The sequence below is a fragment of the Beta vulgaris genome, chromosome 4 (genome assembly GCF_026745355.1).
Source record: "Beta vulgaris subsp. vulgaris cultivar EL10 chromosome 4, EL10.2, whole genome shotgun sequence".
NCBI lineage: Eukaryota > Viridiplantae > Streptophyta > Magnoliopsida > Caryophyllales > Amaranthaceae > Beta > Beta vulgaris.
The window spans coordinates 8,097,868-8,119,586 of NC_079205.1; the positions used below are offsets into that span (position 1 = coordinate 8,097,868).

The window sequence follows — 21,719 nt, forward strand, 5'->3', positions numbered from 1 at the left end:
CTATCTAGGATTTTCTATATAGATTATGCTAGTTCAATTTTCATCAATTTTACTAGATTAGTTTTCAACACATTCCACGACAATTATTGTGAAGTGTGCTCTCAAATTTCCTATCCAAATTGAAAATCCTAATTTTTCATTCATTGAAGACTAAAAGTAGAAATCATAGTATATGTGGATGTACAAAAGAATTGCATTGATGACTCGAATATCACATGATGGACAAATAAATTAAACTTTATAATGATAATTCTAAACAACATTTTAAAGATGAAACATATAGAACCATTTATTTACATCATATTCTCGCAATAAATTAATTACCACTTGAGAAAACAACACATTCATATACATAAACTAAAATGATCCTACTAATCTGACACCTTCCACATGTATATCAAGTCAAAATCGCAGGTCAGACTTATCAGGAGAGAGGAGGAATGGTAAGAGAAATTTCATCCTAAAAAAGCGTCACTCTAGTGGGGTTTGATTCCCTATACATCTTGAAGTCACGAGACCAAACCTTTAGTCCTTTACCAGGCCATTAGGCGAGGCCTTGTTTGAATCCTTCGTGCAACATTGCCTCATCAAATAAGCTAGAATTCAAAATCATCTTGATTTGGCTTTGGAGATGTTAAAAGTGCAGTATAAAGCCTCAACCTGTCTTCACCAAGTGAGGAACTGCGCGACAATGGCCTCCTAGGCCTAATAAAAGACAAGGAAGTAAGCGTCAATCGATGCTTATACCGTCGCCAAGCTAACTGAATGGCGACGGCAGCCCAAGTCCTCCAACCAGGGGAGTAATATCTAGCACTTCTCTTAACCTTATTGTTCACAAATGTGTAGCGAAAATGTTGAGTTACATACTTAACATCTTCGGCTTCGAGCCCAAATGCTTCTGTTGTTTCAAGGGTGATTAATGTTGATGATGAAGGTGGCAATCTCTCTATAAATGGTCTTCTTAAACACCATGATAATAATTCATCTCCACTGAAGTTTCCAGGGCCTAACATACAACAACTTTTTACTCCGTCTCTTAGAAATTGACTGCTTTGAAGATGTCCTCGGACTATAAATAACATTCTCTGGACTGGGTCACCTTCTTTGGTGATCTAAAGTAGACAAAATAAGATAATTTACAGTATAAGTATTATATATATATACTTCTATAAAACACTTAGCGCTCGTTTGTTATCGTTTTTTGTTTCTAGTTTTCAATTTTTTTGAAAACTAAAAACCAAAAACAGAAAACCAGAAAAAGTGGTTTTCACTTTTTAGTTGCCATTTTTCAAAATCATCATGTTCCTAATAAATTTGACTAATTTTTTATTCATTATAGGACATGTATATCATATGACTTTGAAAATCAAAAAACCAAAAAACAAAAAACCACGGTAATAACGAATGAGTCCTTATATTAACATTTTAGTTTTCAAGTTTTTTGGTTACATAAAAGTTGGACAAGTCCATGGCAATAGCCAATAAGAGAGATAAACAAGTGGCAAATTAGTTGTTGGAATTCTAATTATTTCGGTTTTATTACAAATCATATTGGAGTGATGATTGATTAAGTTCAGATCAATATGAATCCATCTTTTTTATATGCCGACTATCATATTTATATGAAAAAAACCAATCAGGTAAATTTATGTCAATTCGTTTTTGAGTCAAAATCGCATATTTCAATCAACTTTTGGATATTATATAATAGTATAGGTTACTAATAGTAAGCCAACAACTGAAACTTCAACGTGCGCATAATTTACGCATGAATTATCAAAAGAGGATTAATTCTTACCGTCTCTCCTTTGGTGAATACGAGGGACTTGACGCGATCACATATGTTCTCTAAAACTAGATCATCCATGTGCTGGAATAATGGCACCTACTTGAACAAATGAGTAATTCACAAGTAAATTATTTGAAGACCTAAAAAGCATTCATTTGTCAACTAAGCAATGATCATAACTAGTTGTATCACTTGTATGACACAATCCTAGATCATGCAATAAGTTGGATTGGATTAAACATTCAAAATTTTATAAATTATATATCTTAACACTATGCTAATGCCCATACTCTTAATTTTGGGAGATGTTATTTCTATCAATATTTTTTCATATCGCGGATATAAAGGTCAAAGCAATTAGAATTCTTTATTAACTATGCTAATGGCCATACTCTTAATTTTGGGAGATGTTATTTCTATCAATATTTTTTCATATCGCGGATATAAAGGTCAAAGCAATTAGAATTCTTTATTAACTATGTCTTTTTGGTGTCAACGACGTTTGACTTTTGCATTCTTCATACGCAAATATGCATTCAATTTTTTTGACTAACAAAATGTTTTGGATAGATCGGATCCACAATGATTTATTGTGCACCCAAACTGACTTTATCACACACAAATTCACTATATTAGGGGAAAAACGAATATTAGAAAATTGATCATATCATACAAAAACTAACTATATAAAATATGATTATATCATACAAAAACAACCTATATCAAATGAAAATTGACTATATCAAATGAAAACTGACTATTTCATATGATTTTTGGTGCATAATAAATTATTGTATGCCTGATCCATTCAAGTTTTATGATTAACTAATTGGACCACTTCGTTCGTCTTAGCTTATATTAATTGCAACACTTTATATACATGGTCATCCAAGTATTGATTGCAACACTTCTATCTTAGGCATGTATCTATTATTATATTATCTCTCATTCTTTGACAATGCTCCACAACTTTATCAATAATAAAATAATATTCATCCAACTCATCAACCCCAATTAAAGAGCTTACATAAGTTTGATGTAAGAAAGTCTTGTATCTAAGTTTTAAAAGGGAGTACCTGTTTAACTAAATCAAGGCAAAGATGGTATTTGATGTCCCGCCTGAGACCTTCAGGAAGGTTTCGGATCATCTCACATTCATCAACTCCTCGCATTGCTGCCCAACGTTGCCATTCATAGTTGCGAACCCTTTGCTTCAACTTAAGAGGCAATTTCCTCTTTTTCATCCACCATTCAATGTTTCTCATTCTCAGCTGCATTGCTTGCTTCTTTGATGTTGTTGCATGCAAGAACACCTACATTTTATTTGCCAATGAACCAAATCATATTCATTGGGCATATGTATTCTTTTAAAAAGTTTTGAATTGACTAAACAAATACAACCAAATGTTGTTAAACTATACAAAATTGAAGTTAATCATCTACTATCCCTTTTACATAGTTCATTGCCTTTTCTTTCCTTAGCTTGTTTTGATCTTTGAAATTTCATCATTGATTTTAGAGTGGTCTTGGTTGTAACATGCTACATCGTAAGTTATTGTGTAACAAAACACCACACATACATAAATACACAAACTTCAACAAAAATGACGTGCACTACACAATAATAACATGAATCTGATGTTATTTTGTCAATTATTCCATGTCATTTGAGTTTTCTTACGAAGGAAGCTGTAATTTATGGGTTTGTTATACCATAAGCTATAGTGTAATGTTTACATCCAAGATATTATGTTGATATTAGCTTTTTGTAATTTTTCGTGTAGTGAAAAATTAGGAAATGGATGTTATGGCATGATAATTTGTTTTAAAAGCACTTCTAATAAATTGGGGATAAAATTAATAATTTTAATGTAATCAAAGTAAGATAATGTTATTATCTTAATAAAAATATTATAGATAAAACATGAAATAAATAGGAGATTAAGATGAGTTCTAGTGAGAGAAACTCTCGCCCCTCTCTAGTTCTTGAATAAGCTACTTTTACTGTTCTATTAAACCTCAGCGTGAGCGGAAGCCGTGGCAAGGGTTCAAAGAAAGGTGACAAAAGCAAGAAGACTGATCAAAACAATGCAAAATCGAAGAAAATAACTGGAGCTCGAAAACCTCAATCGAAAGATGCTAGTAAACATAGGAATGTTAATGAAATCCAAGATGTTTGGCATTAAGTTGAACGACGGAGGAGGATGAGAATGAGTCACAAGCATCATTGGATATGGAGTTGTTACAACATGATTATGATAATTTTGTAGCGACAAGGAGTCAATTAGCTGACTAGGTGGCGTCTATTCATACTCCACTCGGGAGAACTGGAGAAGAGATTGTGAATTCATCACCCCATCCAATGCAGCAACTAATCAGTAATCTAGGTAACACTAGCTCTTGGAGTAGACCATTGTTTGCAAACATTAGAGATGAGGGTTTAGATTTATCTAAATCTGCCAATGACATAACACTATGAATGATGAGGAGGGAATGATCAAAATTACTGAGGAAAACATTAGACCTGAAATAGCATACTGGAACTCTGCTTTAGTTTGCTACATTTTAGGTGTCAAGCCACCATTTCGTATTGTGGATGGATTTATTAGAAGGGTGTGGGGAAAATATAGGGTTGAAAAGATTGCGATGATGGAGAATGGTGTTTTTGTGGTGCGATTCAGATTAGTAGCGGAGAAGGCAAAGGCCATGGAAGTAGGGCCAATTATGTATGACAAGAAACCGGTAATAATGAAGCATTGGGCACCTAACCTTGACTTGAGGAAGTAGGATGTAAAGGTGGTTCCTACATGGATTAGACTTCCTAATCTTGCTCTAAAGTACTGGGGACAACAGACCTTACATAAGTTGGTGAGTAAGGTTGGAACACCAATTAGATCAGATAAGGCTACAACTCAAAAAGACATATTGGCGTACGCAAGAGTGTTGGTAGAAGTAAAAAACGGATCAAGAATTTCCAAAGGAAATTGTATTTGTAAATGAGAAAAGGAGTGTAGTTGTAAGCCAGTGCAGTTGTAAGCTAGTGCAAAATGAGTTCAAACCAATCATATATGCTGATTATAAGGGAGTAGGACATACAATAAAGGAATGCAGGCAGAAGAAATATAAAGTGGCTCAGGCAAAAACTAAAACTAAAAAGATATGGGTTCTTATAAGGGCAAATTTAGTTGTTGTAGATCAGAATGGACAAGGGAACAAACATGATGTTGTTGCTCAGAATGGTGAACAAGCTCTGCAGTAACTCTTGGTGGGCATAATTCACATGTTATGGATTCAAGAGTTTGGAAAAGTACCAGTATCCTCGATACTATAACAGAAGAGAACAGGAAAGGTGAAGTAGTTGAGGAGGGTATTCTAGAAAAAGAGAATTTGGAGGAGAATTTGGGAAAAGAAGACTTTAAAGGGGTTAAGGTACAACTCATGAAGTGGGGGAGATTATCCCACCTCATGGATAGTTTAGACTTCTAGAACATCAGGGGCCTACATAGTCCAGGGAAACATCATGATGTCAAATGGTTCTTGAACCAAAATAATCTGGGACTATGTAGGCTCCTGGAAATAAGGGTGAAGGCTTGTAACTTCCCCAAAAAATTTCAGAGTGTGTGTGCTAGCTGAAGTATTGTTACAAATTACAATCATCATAGGGGAGGTAGAATATGGGTAATCTAGCTTACTATTAAATTTAATGTCAATATTATTGAGTGTGATACTCAATATATTCATAGTGAGGTTTGTCACTTGGTTACTAGCAGGAAATTCTTTGTGACTTTTGTGTATAGGCTGAATGAGATAAGTCGGAGGAAAGGGCTGGGAAATGTTAGTAAGATAATGATCAGAGGAGCTTGCATGGTAGGAGGGGATTTTTTAATAATGTCATTCACTTGAATGAGAGGTTAGGCTTTACAGTAACTTTGTCTGAGGTTGCTGAGTTCAGAAGGTGTATAAGGGAATGTGGCTTGAATGAACATACTACATCTGATCCTTTTTATACTTGAAACGATAAAAAAGAAGGGGAGGATATGGTGTTTTCTAGAATAGATAGAGTGGTGGCAAATGGTGATTAGGATAGTATGTTTAATTTGGAAATGTTGTGGTAGGTTTTCTCCTTGAAAGCATATCTGATCACTGTCCCTGTACGATGAGACTTGAGAATCAGATTGACAAGAAAAGGCTTTCAGGTTTTATAATATATCTGGACTCAACATAAGGATTTTTTTTATCATAGTGCAGAGAGTGTGGGGTGAATATGAGCAAGGTGTTCCCATGTATGAAGTAATCAGGAAGCTGAAGAAACTTAATCAAAGGAGTGTTGAAAGCTTTTAACAAACAAAAATTTCTCAAATATAGAGAATGTAGCTGATGAAGCTTTGAAATGCTTATTGAATGTTCAAGAGCAAATTCATCTGGAGCCTGATAGGAGAGATCTATATAGTCAGGAAGTACAGTCCACGAGGAAATACAATGAGCTTAATCAACTTATAAATAGCTTTTTACAGCAGAAGGTTAAGCAAGATTGGATCAATAGTGGTGATATGAACACTAGATATTTCCATCCTTGCCTGAAGAAGAAAAGAATGCAGAACCAAATATGTAAAATTCAGGATACTCAGGGGGGGTCTGGCACGAAGATAGAAGAAGTATTGAAGATGCTTTTATTCATTATTATCATACTTCTTGGAACTCAGGTGCAAGCTAAGGCTCATGTAAGCAGGCAATAATTTAAGAAGGCATAGTGTTAACTAGGGAGCAGCAACATATGTTGTGTGCCCCTTTCACTAGTGTGGATGTGAAAGATGCTCTATGGGGTATTGATGACAATAAAGCCCATGGCTACAACAACTTTTTTTAAAAAAAAACTGGCATGTTACTGAAGCAGGCCCACCCACGACATTTTGATGTCTTTATAGTTACATATAATTACCAGACTAATATATTTTACTTTGAAACATTGGACATTGAAATTATAATTGGTGGTTAAACTCTCACATTTGATTTCAAAGGTGAGGTGTGTGATTCCTAGCTAGTAGCTAGATCATAAACATGTGTATTAGAAGGTTGAGAGAGTACCACGTGGGACATACATTAGATAGTGTTATGTGTCACCGTTTCCTTTATAAAAAGGTCTTTTAATATATTATTTTGTAGATTATCTTCTAAATCATCTATATATTTTTAAGGAAAAATTGTTAGAAACTACCTATTAAAGACACTTTTTTTAAAAAAACTACCTAATATCATGTTTATTTTACAAAACTACCTTATAAGTGGAAAAACTTTAAAAAGCACTACCTAATTCAGAATTTACTAACCATGGTTAACTATTTCCTTCAATTGTCACTCTAATATAAGATTACTAAAATACCCTTAAAGTACCCAACCCCTCTTTGTTAATTTCCCTCACAGCGGCATTTAACTATTGAATACCCCCTTAAATCGTTTGTGTAATTTCTTCTCCCAACCTTTTGCTTCACCAATTATTCTTCATTATGAGTAATAAAAGCAGATAGAAATTGGGTTTTGAGTCATTAATTGATGTCGTTGATGATGATGAAGAATATGGTTTGATGATGGTGCAAAGCTTGCTCTACTCGACACTTATACTGCTGGTTTGTTTTTGGGATTGACTTTTGAGGAAGATATAGAGCATCAAGTGATCAAGAAAGTGATGATATCATAATTGTAACGTACTGAATTTAGGGGGTATTTTCATAATCTTATATTTGAGGGATAATTGGAGGGAGTAGTTAACCATAGTTAGTAAATTCTGAATTTGGTAGTGCTTTTTAAAGTTTTTCCACTTATAAGGTAGTTTTGTAAAATAAACATGATATAAGATAGTTTTTTTTTTAAAAAAGTGTTTTTAATAGGTAGTTTCTAACAATTTTTCCTATTTTTAATGAATTACTCTTGAGGTACATGTAGCATTCTTTTGGAACATATAATCTTACTTTTTTTTTATTCAAGAGACAAATGAAGAATTACCTTGATATTACCAATTAACATGGTGACTAGAAGAAGCCCACTAGTTAAGACAATGATGACAAAGAGAGACTCCATCCATTCAGCTGTGCTTTCTAAGTTCCCAAAGGTACTGTACCAGAAAAAAAAGTTTGTCAAAGAAAGTGATTTCAAACCTAAGTCATACACTCATAAGTGAAGAATAAAATGTTGAACATAGCAACACATAATAATGAAAACATAAACAAACATATGCATGAAGACAATATTTATGCATGTATGGCCCCTCAAGATGCGTTAGCTGATCACGTTTTTGAACAACTTTGTGAGATCAATTCAGCACATCAGAATTAATCAATTATCAGGACATGCAACTTTGGCTTTTACCATATTTCAAATTCAAATATATTTTCATGGGGCCAGACTTACTATTAATCTATGTATAGAGGCCATTATAATTATGCAGCAAGAATATGCAATAATGAAGCTATTATTTAGGAGCACTTCAACGTAAACCATCTGTTTTATTTTTTTTGTCATGGGTTATATTACTTATATATACGATGAAGTGACAGATTTCCAGTCAGTTTCTTAACTCACTCATGACTACATAAAGAGATGAGGTATTCGCATTATAGTGTATTGTGCTCACTGCTCATAAATAGTCTGATGTTGCAAATTCCGAATAGTTGGATCCCCTGGATAATATATGCCTTTCAAGATATATAGGGATGTTCACCAATTGAACAAATACAGTATTTAGGATTCGTCTAAAATTGTGGATTGGAGACCAAGCCGAAAATTATGGAAGTTCGATTGATAGAGTATAAAACTATTTATGGGACTCTAACTATAAGTTTAACCTTTTGATTGAGTTGGTCATTTGATGACAAGGTACCAAAGACAACATGACGTAAAGATCACGGGTTCAAATCTCATCCACTATCCTTCCTTTCTAAGTGGAACATCTAGCGCTAGGTATGAGGGTGGCCTCTGCTGCATCCACACTTCAAACCCAAGGGGCTCTTGCACGAGGGGGCGTGATAGAGCATAAAACTATTCCTGGGGTATCAACCATCAGCTTAAGTTTTTGGTTGAGTTGGTCCTTTGACATGATACCAGAGCCAGCGTGACATAAAGGTCACGGGTTCAAATCTCATCCACCCCTCATTTCTAAGTGGAATATTTAGCGTCAGGTATGAGTGAGGCTTGTGCTACATCCACACTTCAAGCCCAATGAACTCTCACAGGAGGGAGTGTGATAGATTATAAAACTATTTCTGAGAATCCAACCATAAGTTTAACCTTTTGGTTGAGTTGGTCCTTTGACATCGATGGTATCAGATTAGATACTCAAGATTAGATCTTGTGATTTTGGACTCATCAACATTTCTCACTTTTCTTCTACTTTTTTTCTTTGGGAAATTCCCATTGCTAGGCTCCTAATCGCGATGATTCCCAATCATAAATTCAACTCAAATTTTTCCTATTGTTAGGCCTCAATATTCGTAACTTAGCCAAACATGGGCATTAGTGATAATTTCCTCATTAATAATTGGTGTTTGACTATAAAGATGTATGATTAAATCTGAATTAGCTACACCACCCCATTCCTCTCCTCTTTTTTTTTTTTTTTTTTTTTTTGGAAATTCCCATTGTTAGATCGAGTTCTGACCGAGTCAAGCTTTAACCGAGTCGAGTTTTGACCGAGTAGATGTCAAGTAACTTGCAAGTGTATCGGCTTAAAAGCAACCATAAGGTAGAAAATATGTCGAATTTAGATACTTTACTATAGATAATTGAGTATTCGAGTTTCTCACGAGTTTTCAAGTCGAGTATTGAGTTGCTCAACTCGACTCGCCAACATCTCCAGTCAAGTTCGAGTTTGATTCGAGCTCACTCGAATCAAACTTTGACCGAATCGATCTCGAGTAGCTCGTAAGTTGTCTCGTCTCATTTAGACCCCAAACTACTACATATTACTTACTCTTTTTTTTTCCTACTCATTTAGTGACATAATATTGTTCGATGGTTGTTATCAGATCATGTGTTTAACACATTTTGTCGAACATTTCTTCTAATATAATATCTGGTAGTTTACGAGTCATGTCAGACACGTACGTTTCTTTTAGCACAAATCACTTCTATGCACTATATGTTTTACTTGCTCGATTTAGAAGATATACTGTTATTTTTAGGTAGTACACTTCACATCACACCATACTTCCTTCCTTATCATCATCATGAACTTTAAAATTACAAACAAGTAAAAGTAATTGTGAGAACCGTCAAAAGTCATTTATTGCATAACCCCAGAATTTTAAGATCTCAACTCTTGACCAAAAATATAGTTCTGCCATTCCAAAATACTTTCATCACTCCATTTTTTCAAAAACAAAGAATACTTTATTTTTATCCATATGAGTCACGAAGGCAATACAAAATATAAAGAAGGGGAGGAAGAATTCTAACCTGTGACCTATCGTTCACAGCACCTCAATCTTAACCACTAGGCCAAGACATTCTTGGTTAACAAAAAATACTAGTAGTATGTAATATGTTGTTCGACGAGTCTTGATGTATATATCTCAAATATCAAATTTATAACTTCTTGTTATAACGGACGTGAGAGAGAAACAAATTATGAATGCAAAAAGCGATAAAAACAGACACCAGATTTACGTGGTTCACCAATTTGGCTACATCCACGGCAGAGAGGGGGAGAATATTTTATTATGTGAGGAAAACCAGATTACAGAGAGAATTTAGGCTAATTCGGCGTTTAAAACCTAGGTACAAATAACCTATTTATACTTAGCGCTCAAAAACGCGTTTCCGCGTTATCCGCCGTCCCGCCCGGGCGCCCGGGCGAAATCCGCCCGACCGGGCTGTCCCGAGATCTCCCAGTACAGCTTGCGCGCCCGACCGAGCGAGATCCGCCCGACCGGGCGAGGACGAAAACAGTTTCGTCAGTTCTTCGTAAAACTGACATAACTTTCTCGTTTCTCAGCGGAATTGGGCATATGACCTATCGTTGGAAAGCTCTTGGAACAAGCTATCACCTCCACTTTGAATCACATCAAAAACATTTTTAGATTGAGAGATATGTGCATTCAAAGTCAGCCTTATGTCATTTCTTCTTCACGCATCCTACCAAACACCTTCAAGGCACCATTCAAGTCACTATTCTTACAAATCTCCACCTTGACTTGAATCCTCTCACAATAAGCCAGAAAACAGATGCATTGATCACAACGCCAGAATCTCCCTACACCAGATTTGTCCCAATAGACAACCAGACCAGATCAGTCCCTAAGGACCCCAGAATTGCCCCCATATGAGTCTCACCCAATCTCGCCAAGATCGCTGACCACTCATCATGAACGACTCGGTCTCACAGCCTATGAGACCCATATTGCGCATTCACCCAAAGCCCAACTTATTACCCGTCAGAAATCAAATCGTCTTCACTGAACCGCAAACACACTAGCTCCACCTTAATTAAGACGAGCCAGTACCTTGCCAGTTGCTCCAACTAGAGCCATTAGCACTTACGTCTAAGTACCCAAAACAAATCACCCTTGGTGCAGGGGAACTTCCGTCAAAGTTCTTCTATGCTCGCGCCGGAGCACTCCATCCTGTTCTCACTGGAACGCAGGCAACTCCTCCTGGAGTTCCAATCTAGCTACCTCTTGGTGACTTCTTGCAGAATCACCTCTCAACCCAGCACTCCCTGGCAAAGACATGTCGCTCGAGACCCCATAGCTATAAGCTGGCACACAAGTATCGATAGAACCGAACCTTATCATACCAATCTGCTGCTGAGAGACCCTTGGTTGTTCTTCTTGATGACCCTTAGTTTCAACCAGTTGCGTAGAAGTTCCCACAAACTCTACCTCATTGTTGACACTCTCATCTTCAACCCAAGTAGTACTCTCAAACCCGGTTGTTGAACTCATTCTCGTTGACTCTGACCTCTCAACCTGTGAAGAAGCCCCGGCCCCATAAGCTCCACCTCACACTCAAGACCATCACTTGTCAAATCAGAATGCAGCTTCAACTCAGATAACGTAGACCCTTGCAACACATACAATGTCTCCCGTTTAACCCCTTTCGGAATCATCTTTGAACCCCTGTAGACATACAACCCTCCACCCTCACCTTTGAAACTGAACCCTTTCTTGTCTAACAGACTAAGTGAAATCAGATTCTTTGTGACCTGTGGAACATGCCTAACATCATTCAAAGTACAGACTTTGCCATCACATGTCCTAATTCTGATGGACCCTATACCAACTGTCTTACAGACCTCACTGTTGGCCATAGTAACACTTCCATCAACCTGTTTATAGTTCATAAACCACTCCCTGTGCGAACACATATGACAAGACGCTCCAGAATCTAAAACCCACACATCACTGCAATGTGTTTGTTCATTAGCAACTAAAGCAATATCATCATCAGAACTGAAATTTTCTGCTGCAACAGCAGCAGAACCAGACCCAGATTCATCTTTCCTTTTAGGACACTCCCTTTTCCAATGCCCTTTTTCCTTACAGTAATTACAGACATCATTAGGTTTAGGACCCCTAGAAGACGGTTTCCTGGATTTCTTCCCCGAATTCTCCTATCCATTACTACTGGCTACTAATCCAGCAGCCTGATCGCCTGTACCTGTACCAGATGCCTTATGGCGCAATTCCCTAGTATGCAAAGATGATCTAACTTCTTCTAGGGACACAGAATCTTTACCAACAATGAAAGATTGCACAAAATTTTCATACGATATAGGTAAAGAAACAAGTAGAATTAAAGCGGCATCCTCATCCTCCACCTTCACATCAATATTACGTAATTCTAGTAAAATTGTATTTAATTGATCTAGATGGTCTCTACGAGGCATACCTTCCTGCATTCGCAGACTGAACAGACGTTGCTTCAAAAGCAACTTGTTGGTTAGAGATTTTGTCATATACAAACTCTCTAATTTCAACCACAGACCAGATGCGGTTTCCTCCTCCGCGACTTCAGTGATTATGTCATCTTCCAGACACAACATAATCGTTGAATGAGCCTTCTCCTCCAAAACGGTCATCTCAGCGGTGACTGAATCCGTTGCTTTCTTTGCCAACGGTGCCCACAAACCCCTGTTGCTTCAGTAACGCCCGCATCTTGATCTGCCACAGACTAAAACTATTCCTCCCAGTAAATTTATCGATTTTGACACTCATCCCAGACATCTTTCTCACACAGATCGAACACCAAACTCTATACCAGTTTGTTATAACGGACGTGAGAGAGAAACAAATTATGAATGCAAAAAGCGATAAAAACAGACACCAGATTTACGTGGTTCACCAATTTGGCTACATCCACGGCAGAGAGGGGGAGAATATTTTATTATGTGAGGAAAACCAGATTACAGAGAGAATTTAGGCTAATTCGGCGTTTAAAACCTAGGTACAAATAACCTATTTATACTTAGCGTTCAAAAACGCGTTTCCGCGTTATCCGCCGTCCCGCCCGGGCGCCCGGGCGAAATCCGCCCGACCGGGCGGTCCCCAGATCTCCCAGAACAGCTTGCGCGCCCGACCGGGCGAGGACGAAAACAGTTTCGTCAGTTCTTCGTAAAACTGACATAACTTTCTCGTTTCTCAGCGGAATTGGGCATATGACCTATCGTTGGAAAGCTCTTGGAACAAGCTATCACCTCCACTTTGAATCACATCAAAACCATTTATATATTGAGAGATATGTGCATTCAAAGTCAGCCTTATGTCATTTGTTCTTCACGCATCCTACCAAACACCTTCAAGGCACCATTCAAGTCACTATTCTTACACTTCTAATAATGGATAGATTATTAATGATATTCATGCATGCTAAATGACAAGCGTAAAATCCAATAATTTTGAAACAACAGAATTAGTATATAATTATTGAAGATAAAGAGCACTAATAAAAGTTACCTCATAGTCATAAGCCCCCAAAAGATGGGCATAAGTATCTTCTCAAAGCGATTGTTATTGCTAACAAGGTAGATAACCCATTTGTAAGCTCCATATTCATAGTTATTATAACTCTCCAAGCAATTATGTCTTGCAACTCTATTAGAAGCCCAAAAAAGGCGGCCATGATCTTTTATTAAAGCCTTATTACCACCATAGAAGATAGGTTGTTGGGAGGCTAACAATCTTGTGTTGCACCCATGCATTTTACTGCATTGCTCTGATAAACATTTGATCACCCTTTGAATCCCTAACAAGTACCAACATGCTCCTGCTGCCTGAGATATATGTGTAGCATACGAATCATTATTGGGTCCAACACTAAGGTGGTAACATAATATATGACAATTCGTATTAGATGGTTTGAGATTATTAATAGACAAGTTGATGTGATGATATATATTTGAGATTTTATCACATGTTATTCTCCGTTTCTAAATAAGTGCAACAATCTGACTTGTACGCTTGTTAACGCACAACTTTGACCATCAAAATTTCTAATTATGTATTTGTAAAGGTTACAAAAATTGATATTTATTATGAAACTATTTATTGAAACAAATCCGAAAATATTTATATAATCATTTCTATTTTTATATATTAGTAAAAAAATACGGTCAAAGTGATATGTGTGAAAATGCGAAAGTCAAAGTGTTGCACTTAAAAATAAAGAGAGGAAGTATAACCTTATTAGTGTATGTGTTTCTTTAGTACATACTTCTCACGTTTGCATCATTTCTGAAGGTAACTTTTACTTTGAACCCTCAATTGAAAATTCTCATATAACTAACCTTGTACTTTATCTCTCTTCCTCCATCACGTAGCTCTAGTATATTCACATAAGACTCAAATGCGGATCTAGAAACTATATGCAACGCGGTCACTAATCATTAGTACTCGAGACACTAATGCTAATGTAGAACGAGGTCCCTTTTTAATGTTGAGTGGGATCCCTTTGACTACTAATTAGCACTTTTATCTATATTTATACATAAAATATTAGATTTTTTCTCATATTATTTTTCCCAAAGCGGGATCGAGTGACCCCTATTTCATGAACTTACATCCACCAGTGATAAGAATGTAATTGGATTACAGTTTAATGAGGTTTCAAGTTACAATTTACAAGTTCACCTATGAAATGGTGCCGATTAAACTTGGGTGTAGCATGTTACACTATAACTTATTATGTAACATGTGTAATGACATATACTTCAATAAAAATGACATGGAATATAGAAAATATGACATGAATATCATGTCATATTGTCATTCATTTCATATCATCTGACTTTTTTCTTTTTACAAAAGAAGCGGTGGTACGGAGGTTGTTAGACCATAAATTATGGTGCAACAATTATACTCAAGAATTGGGATTAAAAATACGGGTTACACTAGAAAAACGTCTAAACCACAACGTCACCTTCGAATATAATTAATCTATGGGGAAATATAATAAATTCACCTCTCTTATTAAATTAGCTTTTTACACATACACATAGTTAAGTTACTATTTCGGTATTATCCCTTACATTGCCGCACAAGCACAAATGTTCATAGGTTAGATCCTCTATTCTAATAGTGAGTTCCTCCCATGTTGTGAAATGAAAACTTGTGGAACTCCCGATCTTCCTTGCTTCTTTCCTGAGTCAGCTTGGCCAAAACAAATGTTCATGTGGTACAATATTTCGGTCTCTAAGAGCCTGTTCTCCCCAGCTTATTTTCAAGTCAGTTCAGCTCCATTCTTTTATAACCATTTTATTAAATATTATTATTATGTTGGTTTAATTTATTTTACTAATTAATCTTATTATTATTATTTATTTTTATATCATTATTATTAAGTATTATTATTATCATTATTATTATTTCTATATATTATTTTGTTTATTATAGCTTTACTCATTATTATTACTATTATTATTAGAAAGAACATGGTTTAGGTCAAAAGCACAAATAAACCCACGTTTTTTAGCCCATAAACCAATCAAATCCCGTCAAAACGATTTATGATGTAATTTTACGCGGTCCGACCCAATCATTATTTTTATTACTAAATATGATTATATTATTAAATCTAATTATTAAAATAGTAATATTAATTTAATTCTTATATATTATTGTTATTATATAATCATCACCAAGTATTAATATATTAATACAAATAATAGAAAATAATTATTATTAATTATCATTAATTATTATTATTTTATGACTATTAATATTATTTATTCATAACTATCATTTAAAAATATCCAAAATATTATTATTATTATTATTCATTATTATTACTTATCATTATAATGATTATTCAGTATTCATATTATTGTTGTTTAAATATTATTTATATATTTATTACATTCAATTTAGTTCAAATCAATTTAATTTAATTTAATTCAATTCAGTTCAGTTCAGTTCAGTTCAGCTCAGCTCAGTTCATTTCAGTTAAGTTCAGCTGTTTTATGCCAAAGAGAACATGCCCTAAGATTAACTAGAACTAAGCTCCTAACATATTAGTTTACTATAAAGAGTAGATATCTAACACAAATTAAAGTTCCCTAAACATAGTAGATACTAATATATACTTCTTCCGCAACAAAATAGATGTTGCACTTTTAAATACACATTTTTCTAGGCAATTTTTTGAAGATGAGAGAGATAAAGAGAAAGAGAAAAGGAGGCACATGTGATAGAAGAGAGATAGAGAGGAATTGTTGCCTAAAAAGGAAGTGTACCATCTATTTTGTTACAATCATATTTAGAAAGTGTAACATCTATTTTGTTACGGATGAAATATAATGTTTACTAAACATAATAATACTGTTTTTTCTAATCTCTCTAAGACTCTAATATCTCTAGCTAATAGAACAGTATATATGGTAATGCAATATTTCTGCTACATTTTCTATCCTTTCTAGTGGTTTTCTATGGCATGTATAGTATTATACCACAGAAAACCACTAGAAAGGATAGAGAATGGTTGAGAAATAGAGCTTTACTAGTTTGTAACTAGTTTTGGTTATTAGTCTATAATTAGGGGAGAGTCCAACCTAGCTGGTTTGTCCCCCTAGACTAATGACAGCTAGGTGTAATGGTGTTTTTGGTTGTTAAATATATATCATCTTAATTAGCAAAATATATATATATATATATATATATATATATATATATATATATTATAATAATAATATATATATATATATATATATATATGGAACTGATGAAGCATAAGATTTTGACTATATATACGCACTCCATTTCAACTAACTGTGGTTTCCATCCATATATATATATATCAAGTAAAGGGAGTAAAATTGTAAAAGTTGGCAAGGAATATACATGACAAGGAATATTCGTGAATGCATGTTAAGGAAGAAAAGAGAAACTTACATGTGAAGCGACAAAATAGACAATCATATTGAGGGCAAAACCCCACCAAATAGTACCAAAGACATAGCCTGAAAACTTTTGCATTCGACGAAGGAGGCAAACTGAGTGGTAGATCTTTGGGAGGTATTGGAATAGAAATATGATTAATAACACTATCATCACTGCATTTGTTGATCCTCTTCGCAGCAAATATGGAATTACCACCCATAATACAATCTGCAATTATCACAATTTATTACTATTATTGGTAACTTAGCTTGTCGATGGATCACTTGCATTTCATGATATATGCAACGGGAAACTAATCATCCTCGACAACCAATATAATTTCTAACATTATATATTGATAGATCGTCAATGGCACTTATGTTGGAATTGGAGAGGGTCTGACCATATACAAATTTGGTGGGGTTCTATTATAAAATCAATTGCCAATTAAGTTAATTAAGTAGTCTACTAGTCTTATTATATGTTAGACATTCTTTCCTATTTTTCAAAGTGAGATTGACTTCTGTATATGAGCTTTCCTTTTACCATATATCAAATAAAAAGGATTCGTTCATGATTGTTGAATGAAATAATTTATATTCCTGTACGGTTATTTAATACATGTTTAACTCCTGCAGGCTTCCTATAAGGAGATTAATTATTTGCCGATAAAACAAATTTTAAAAGATTTTATTTAAAAAAACAATTATAAGGTGATATTTTAGAGGTTTTGCTTGGACGAATTATTAGAACCATGTGAACCTCCTAGTTGTAATTATTTGAATTATCCGGATCTTGTAAATGATAATTCGTAAATCATGCATGAATAAGTGCTACTCAAATCATTACAATTATCACAATTATTAAAATTAAGTACCACCACAAACATGAATAGTCATCACATATCCAAAATACAATTTCAGTCCATATTTTTTGACCCGTGCGAAATTTCAACTAGTTGTCCCAGGAGTTGACAAACATTTTTCTGATACTTATTTTCTTGGTATAGTACAAACGTAGGGCAAGTAGAGGTTAGTGGATATTGGTTTTGCACAAGAGTCGTTGTGCTCGAAATTTACCTCAGAATTTTGTTCTTTCATGGGGGAAAACTTATGATAGTTGAAACACAACAAAAACAATTAATGGGAAAACGTTATAATTGTTGGAACACTACAAAAGCCATTAATGCGTAAACGGGTACGTAGTGACAAATATATATTTTTTTAGCTTGTGAAAGATGTATGATGGATTAGCTTTGTTCATATTTTGGGTACAACGTTGTTAGTTTGTACTTCGACGGACAGGAAGACTGGAAGAAATAAAGAATAATATATTGTTGGCAGAATAAACATAAATCCAGCACATTATTTCGATAGCTCATTCTTTCAAGAGGATTTGTTGCTGACTTTTGTATTTGACTTCTTTTTTTAAGACAACTTGACTATCTACTCAGCTTTTCCAAAGTCTCCAATAATAAATAATAATAATAATAAAAATAAAAATAATAACAATTATTATTATTATTATTATTATTATTATTATTATTATTATTATTATTATTATTATTATTGAAAAGGAAACTAGAAAGTGAGAACACAAAGAGGGAATAAAGTAGCTTTTAGTAAGACTCCTTTCGTTCTTTGTTATTCTACTCACTTTTTATTTTCAGTTTTTTAAAAAAAAAAATTTGCTTATCCACTTTTACGCCTTTATCACTAATCTGACAATTTTTCTTTCTACGGAGTCCATTCCTAACCTAATATACAACACATACTCTCGCTACGTTTTTATTACTAATTATTTTTTGAAGATACAATGAATGTGTAGAGCACAAAAGAACGACGATAGTGCATGGTGGTGTATATATAAATATTTGAATTTCAAATGATTGCTAGTAAAGTTATTTAAATAAAACATTCTTTATTTTCCATACCAAACACGGAAAAAGCTTTATACTATATCTCCCACCAAATTCTTATTCTTGTTTAATATTTATTCTTCATAATCCTTATCCTACATACCAAACATTTCAGAAAACATAAGATAAATACTTTCTTGAATAGAAATAAATTTACTCGAAAAAGAATCGCCCAAACTAAAAAAGTATACGAATAAGAACTACAACATTAACTATTTGAATTACTCTCTTACATTACAAGGAATATAACCCTTAATTAAAGTGTGATTTTAGAAAGATATGTATACTATTATAGTTTAAAATATAAGCTATTTGTTACCTAAACTTGTCCATCGAAATCGGATGAACATACTCCTATGTATTTAATTTGTTAAATACTACTCCCTTTTATAAACTGCATTATAAGTATATACTACCATTATCCCTAATAAATACCATTTATTTGGATGTCCAAATTCAAAAATTTTAGCTATTTCTCTTGAAGAAGGTAAAAGACATGACTGACTCACGTGTTTCCTAGTTGCTACAGTTGAGTGAGGTACTCTTATCTGCATGCATAAAACAACTCCAAAGACATGCAACTATGCAAGTGTCTTCTCTTTATGTGCTACCTTACAAAATCCTCATAACAGAATGACAATTACTCTTCTTTCCCCCAAAAAAGGCTTCATCTCTATTAAAATTCAAACCGATTATTGCAATCTTCAAGTATTTTAACTTGTGTGTACATATGTTTTGTCTTATTTACGAAAAGCAATATTTTCAAATTATCACTCTCTTGTTAGTCTTGTATGTATGTATTGGTGTATATATATTTTCTTTAACCTTTGAGCTATGTAATGAATTTCAAAGATTTCCAAAAACAAGAAACGCCTGGAAGAAGCTTTATTGGATAATGAAACTTCCGGGAAATTACAGATTTCTAACATACATACATAATTTTTTTTTGTTCAAAACGACCATTTTATAAATGTCCAGTTCTTTTGAGCCGAATTTGAGTTAAAACTTTTATCCCTCCAAGTATCACATATCAAGAAAAAGATGCGATACTTCCTCTGTTTCGTTTTAAATGCAACAAAGAGGTATTATTTATGAGATATAAAATATTCATTTGTTGCATTTAAAACGAAATGGAAGAAGTATTAATGATTGAGCAATGTCAAATTTCTAGTGTTACAAACTTCAAAATACCACAACCAAACCAGATACGTAATTTTAATGTCTCCTTAAAAGGATCATCCAGACATTTGAAAATAAGAATACTTGAAATTTTAGGTTGGATGGGGAAACAGAAAGATGGAATTTAAATTTAGGCATCAAAATTATTAATGCATAGTTATTGAAGGAAGCATTATCAAACATAATATAACTACACATGTAAATTTAATATATCTTGGCCTAGTGATTAAGATTGGGGTGTTGTGAACGATATGTCACAGCCTCACAGGTACTGTTTTCGTGACTCATATGGATTAAAAAAAATTAAAATAGTAGATTATTACTCTAAATTTGTAGCCATACCTGGGGTAAAGGGAGGATCACAAAGAGATCAAAGAAGAAGCCATTTCTAGCTTTAAAGTATCCAAGAGCAACTTTATGAGCACTCTTATCACCAAGCCTACTTTCTCCATTGCCATCCCTACTAAAAGGCTGGTGATGCTTGGCCATTTTGAGCTGAAGCCACATATTCCATACGTGCAACACATCAGTCATGCATCGTATCACCGTGACCATTATCGCGAACCACCCATCAACAAAGAGGCAAAGGTAGGCCTCACTAATTGAGAGTGCGTAAAAAAATAGAGGGTCAACAAAAAGGCCCGTAACACAAACGAGAAGAAATATTTTGTTCCACTCTTGCACCCATGTCGCCCTTGGGTCTAAGACTCCCCCAAGGGCGAACAAATTGCCATGTCTTTGTCCTCGTCCTTGTCTTTGCATTTTCCTACCACATAGATTGTGGAGGAATTTACCATAGTTGTTCAAAGTTGTTGTTGCTTCTTGATCATCTTGATAGGTTTCTTCGCCGAATTCTGTATCTTGATCATCCTCTTCTAATTCTTCTTCTTCATCTGATTCTGAAGTATCATCACCTCTAGTCTCATGCAAGCGCGAGACTAGCAAAATTTCTTGATTTCTTATCATTCTGTAATATATATACACGCACGCACGCACACAGTCACACGGAGTATAATAAATAATTTATTTTAGGGTTTGATTGATTTGGGATAATTTTTTTGAAGGAAGAGATGAGGAGAAGTAGGAACTAGGAAGTAGGAAGTATGACTATTAAATTTGAGCTTGAAAGGTACTGAAGGAAAGAAATGAACATAATCATTTTTGTAACAGCCGCAGCTTAGGAGGGATTGGATTTTTTTTTATCCGGACAAACGAAATTGAGAAATTACCATTTTGTCCACTTGGCCGATTGTGAATTGTGATCCACTCACTTGGCTGTGGTTTTTAGGATGTGACGCGCCTGTTACTTCAAAATTTAGATACTTTCTCCATTTAGTTTTAAATGAAATATTGGGTGAAGTGATGCTATTTATTGATTAATTTTAATTTCAATTTATCGTCATTATATAAAGGAAAAATAATATAGTTAAGTGGGATCCTGTTAGATTCGTCTCGATGCATACTATCAAAT

General features: G+C 34.4%; 1 protein-coding gene across 1 annotated transcript; it reads right to left on the reverse strand.

Moving 5' to 3' along the window:
- Nucleotides 1-233: 233 nt before the first annotated feature.
- On the reverse strand, nucleotides 234-21,440 carry LOC104907237 (cyclic nucleotide-gated ion channel 4). Its single transcript, XM_010696133.4, has 7 exons — nucleotides 20,591-21,440; nucleotides 17,164-17,379; nucleotides 13,735-14,051; nucleotides 7,790-7,898; nucleotides 2,866-3,102; nucleotides 1,799-1,885; nucleotides 234-1,112 (listed from the first exon to the last, which is right to left on the reverse strand). The coding sequence occupies exons 1-7, from the start codon at nucleotides 21,212-21,214 to the stop codon at nucleotides 597-599; spliced, it is 2,106 nt and encodes a 701-aa protein (XP_010694435.1). The 5' UTR covers nucleotides 21,215-21,440; the 3' UTR covers nucleotides 234-596.
- Between the last annotated feature and the right edge of the window lie 279 nt (nucleotides 21,441-21,719).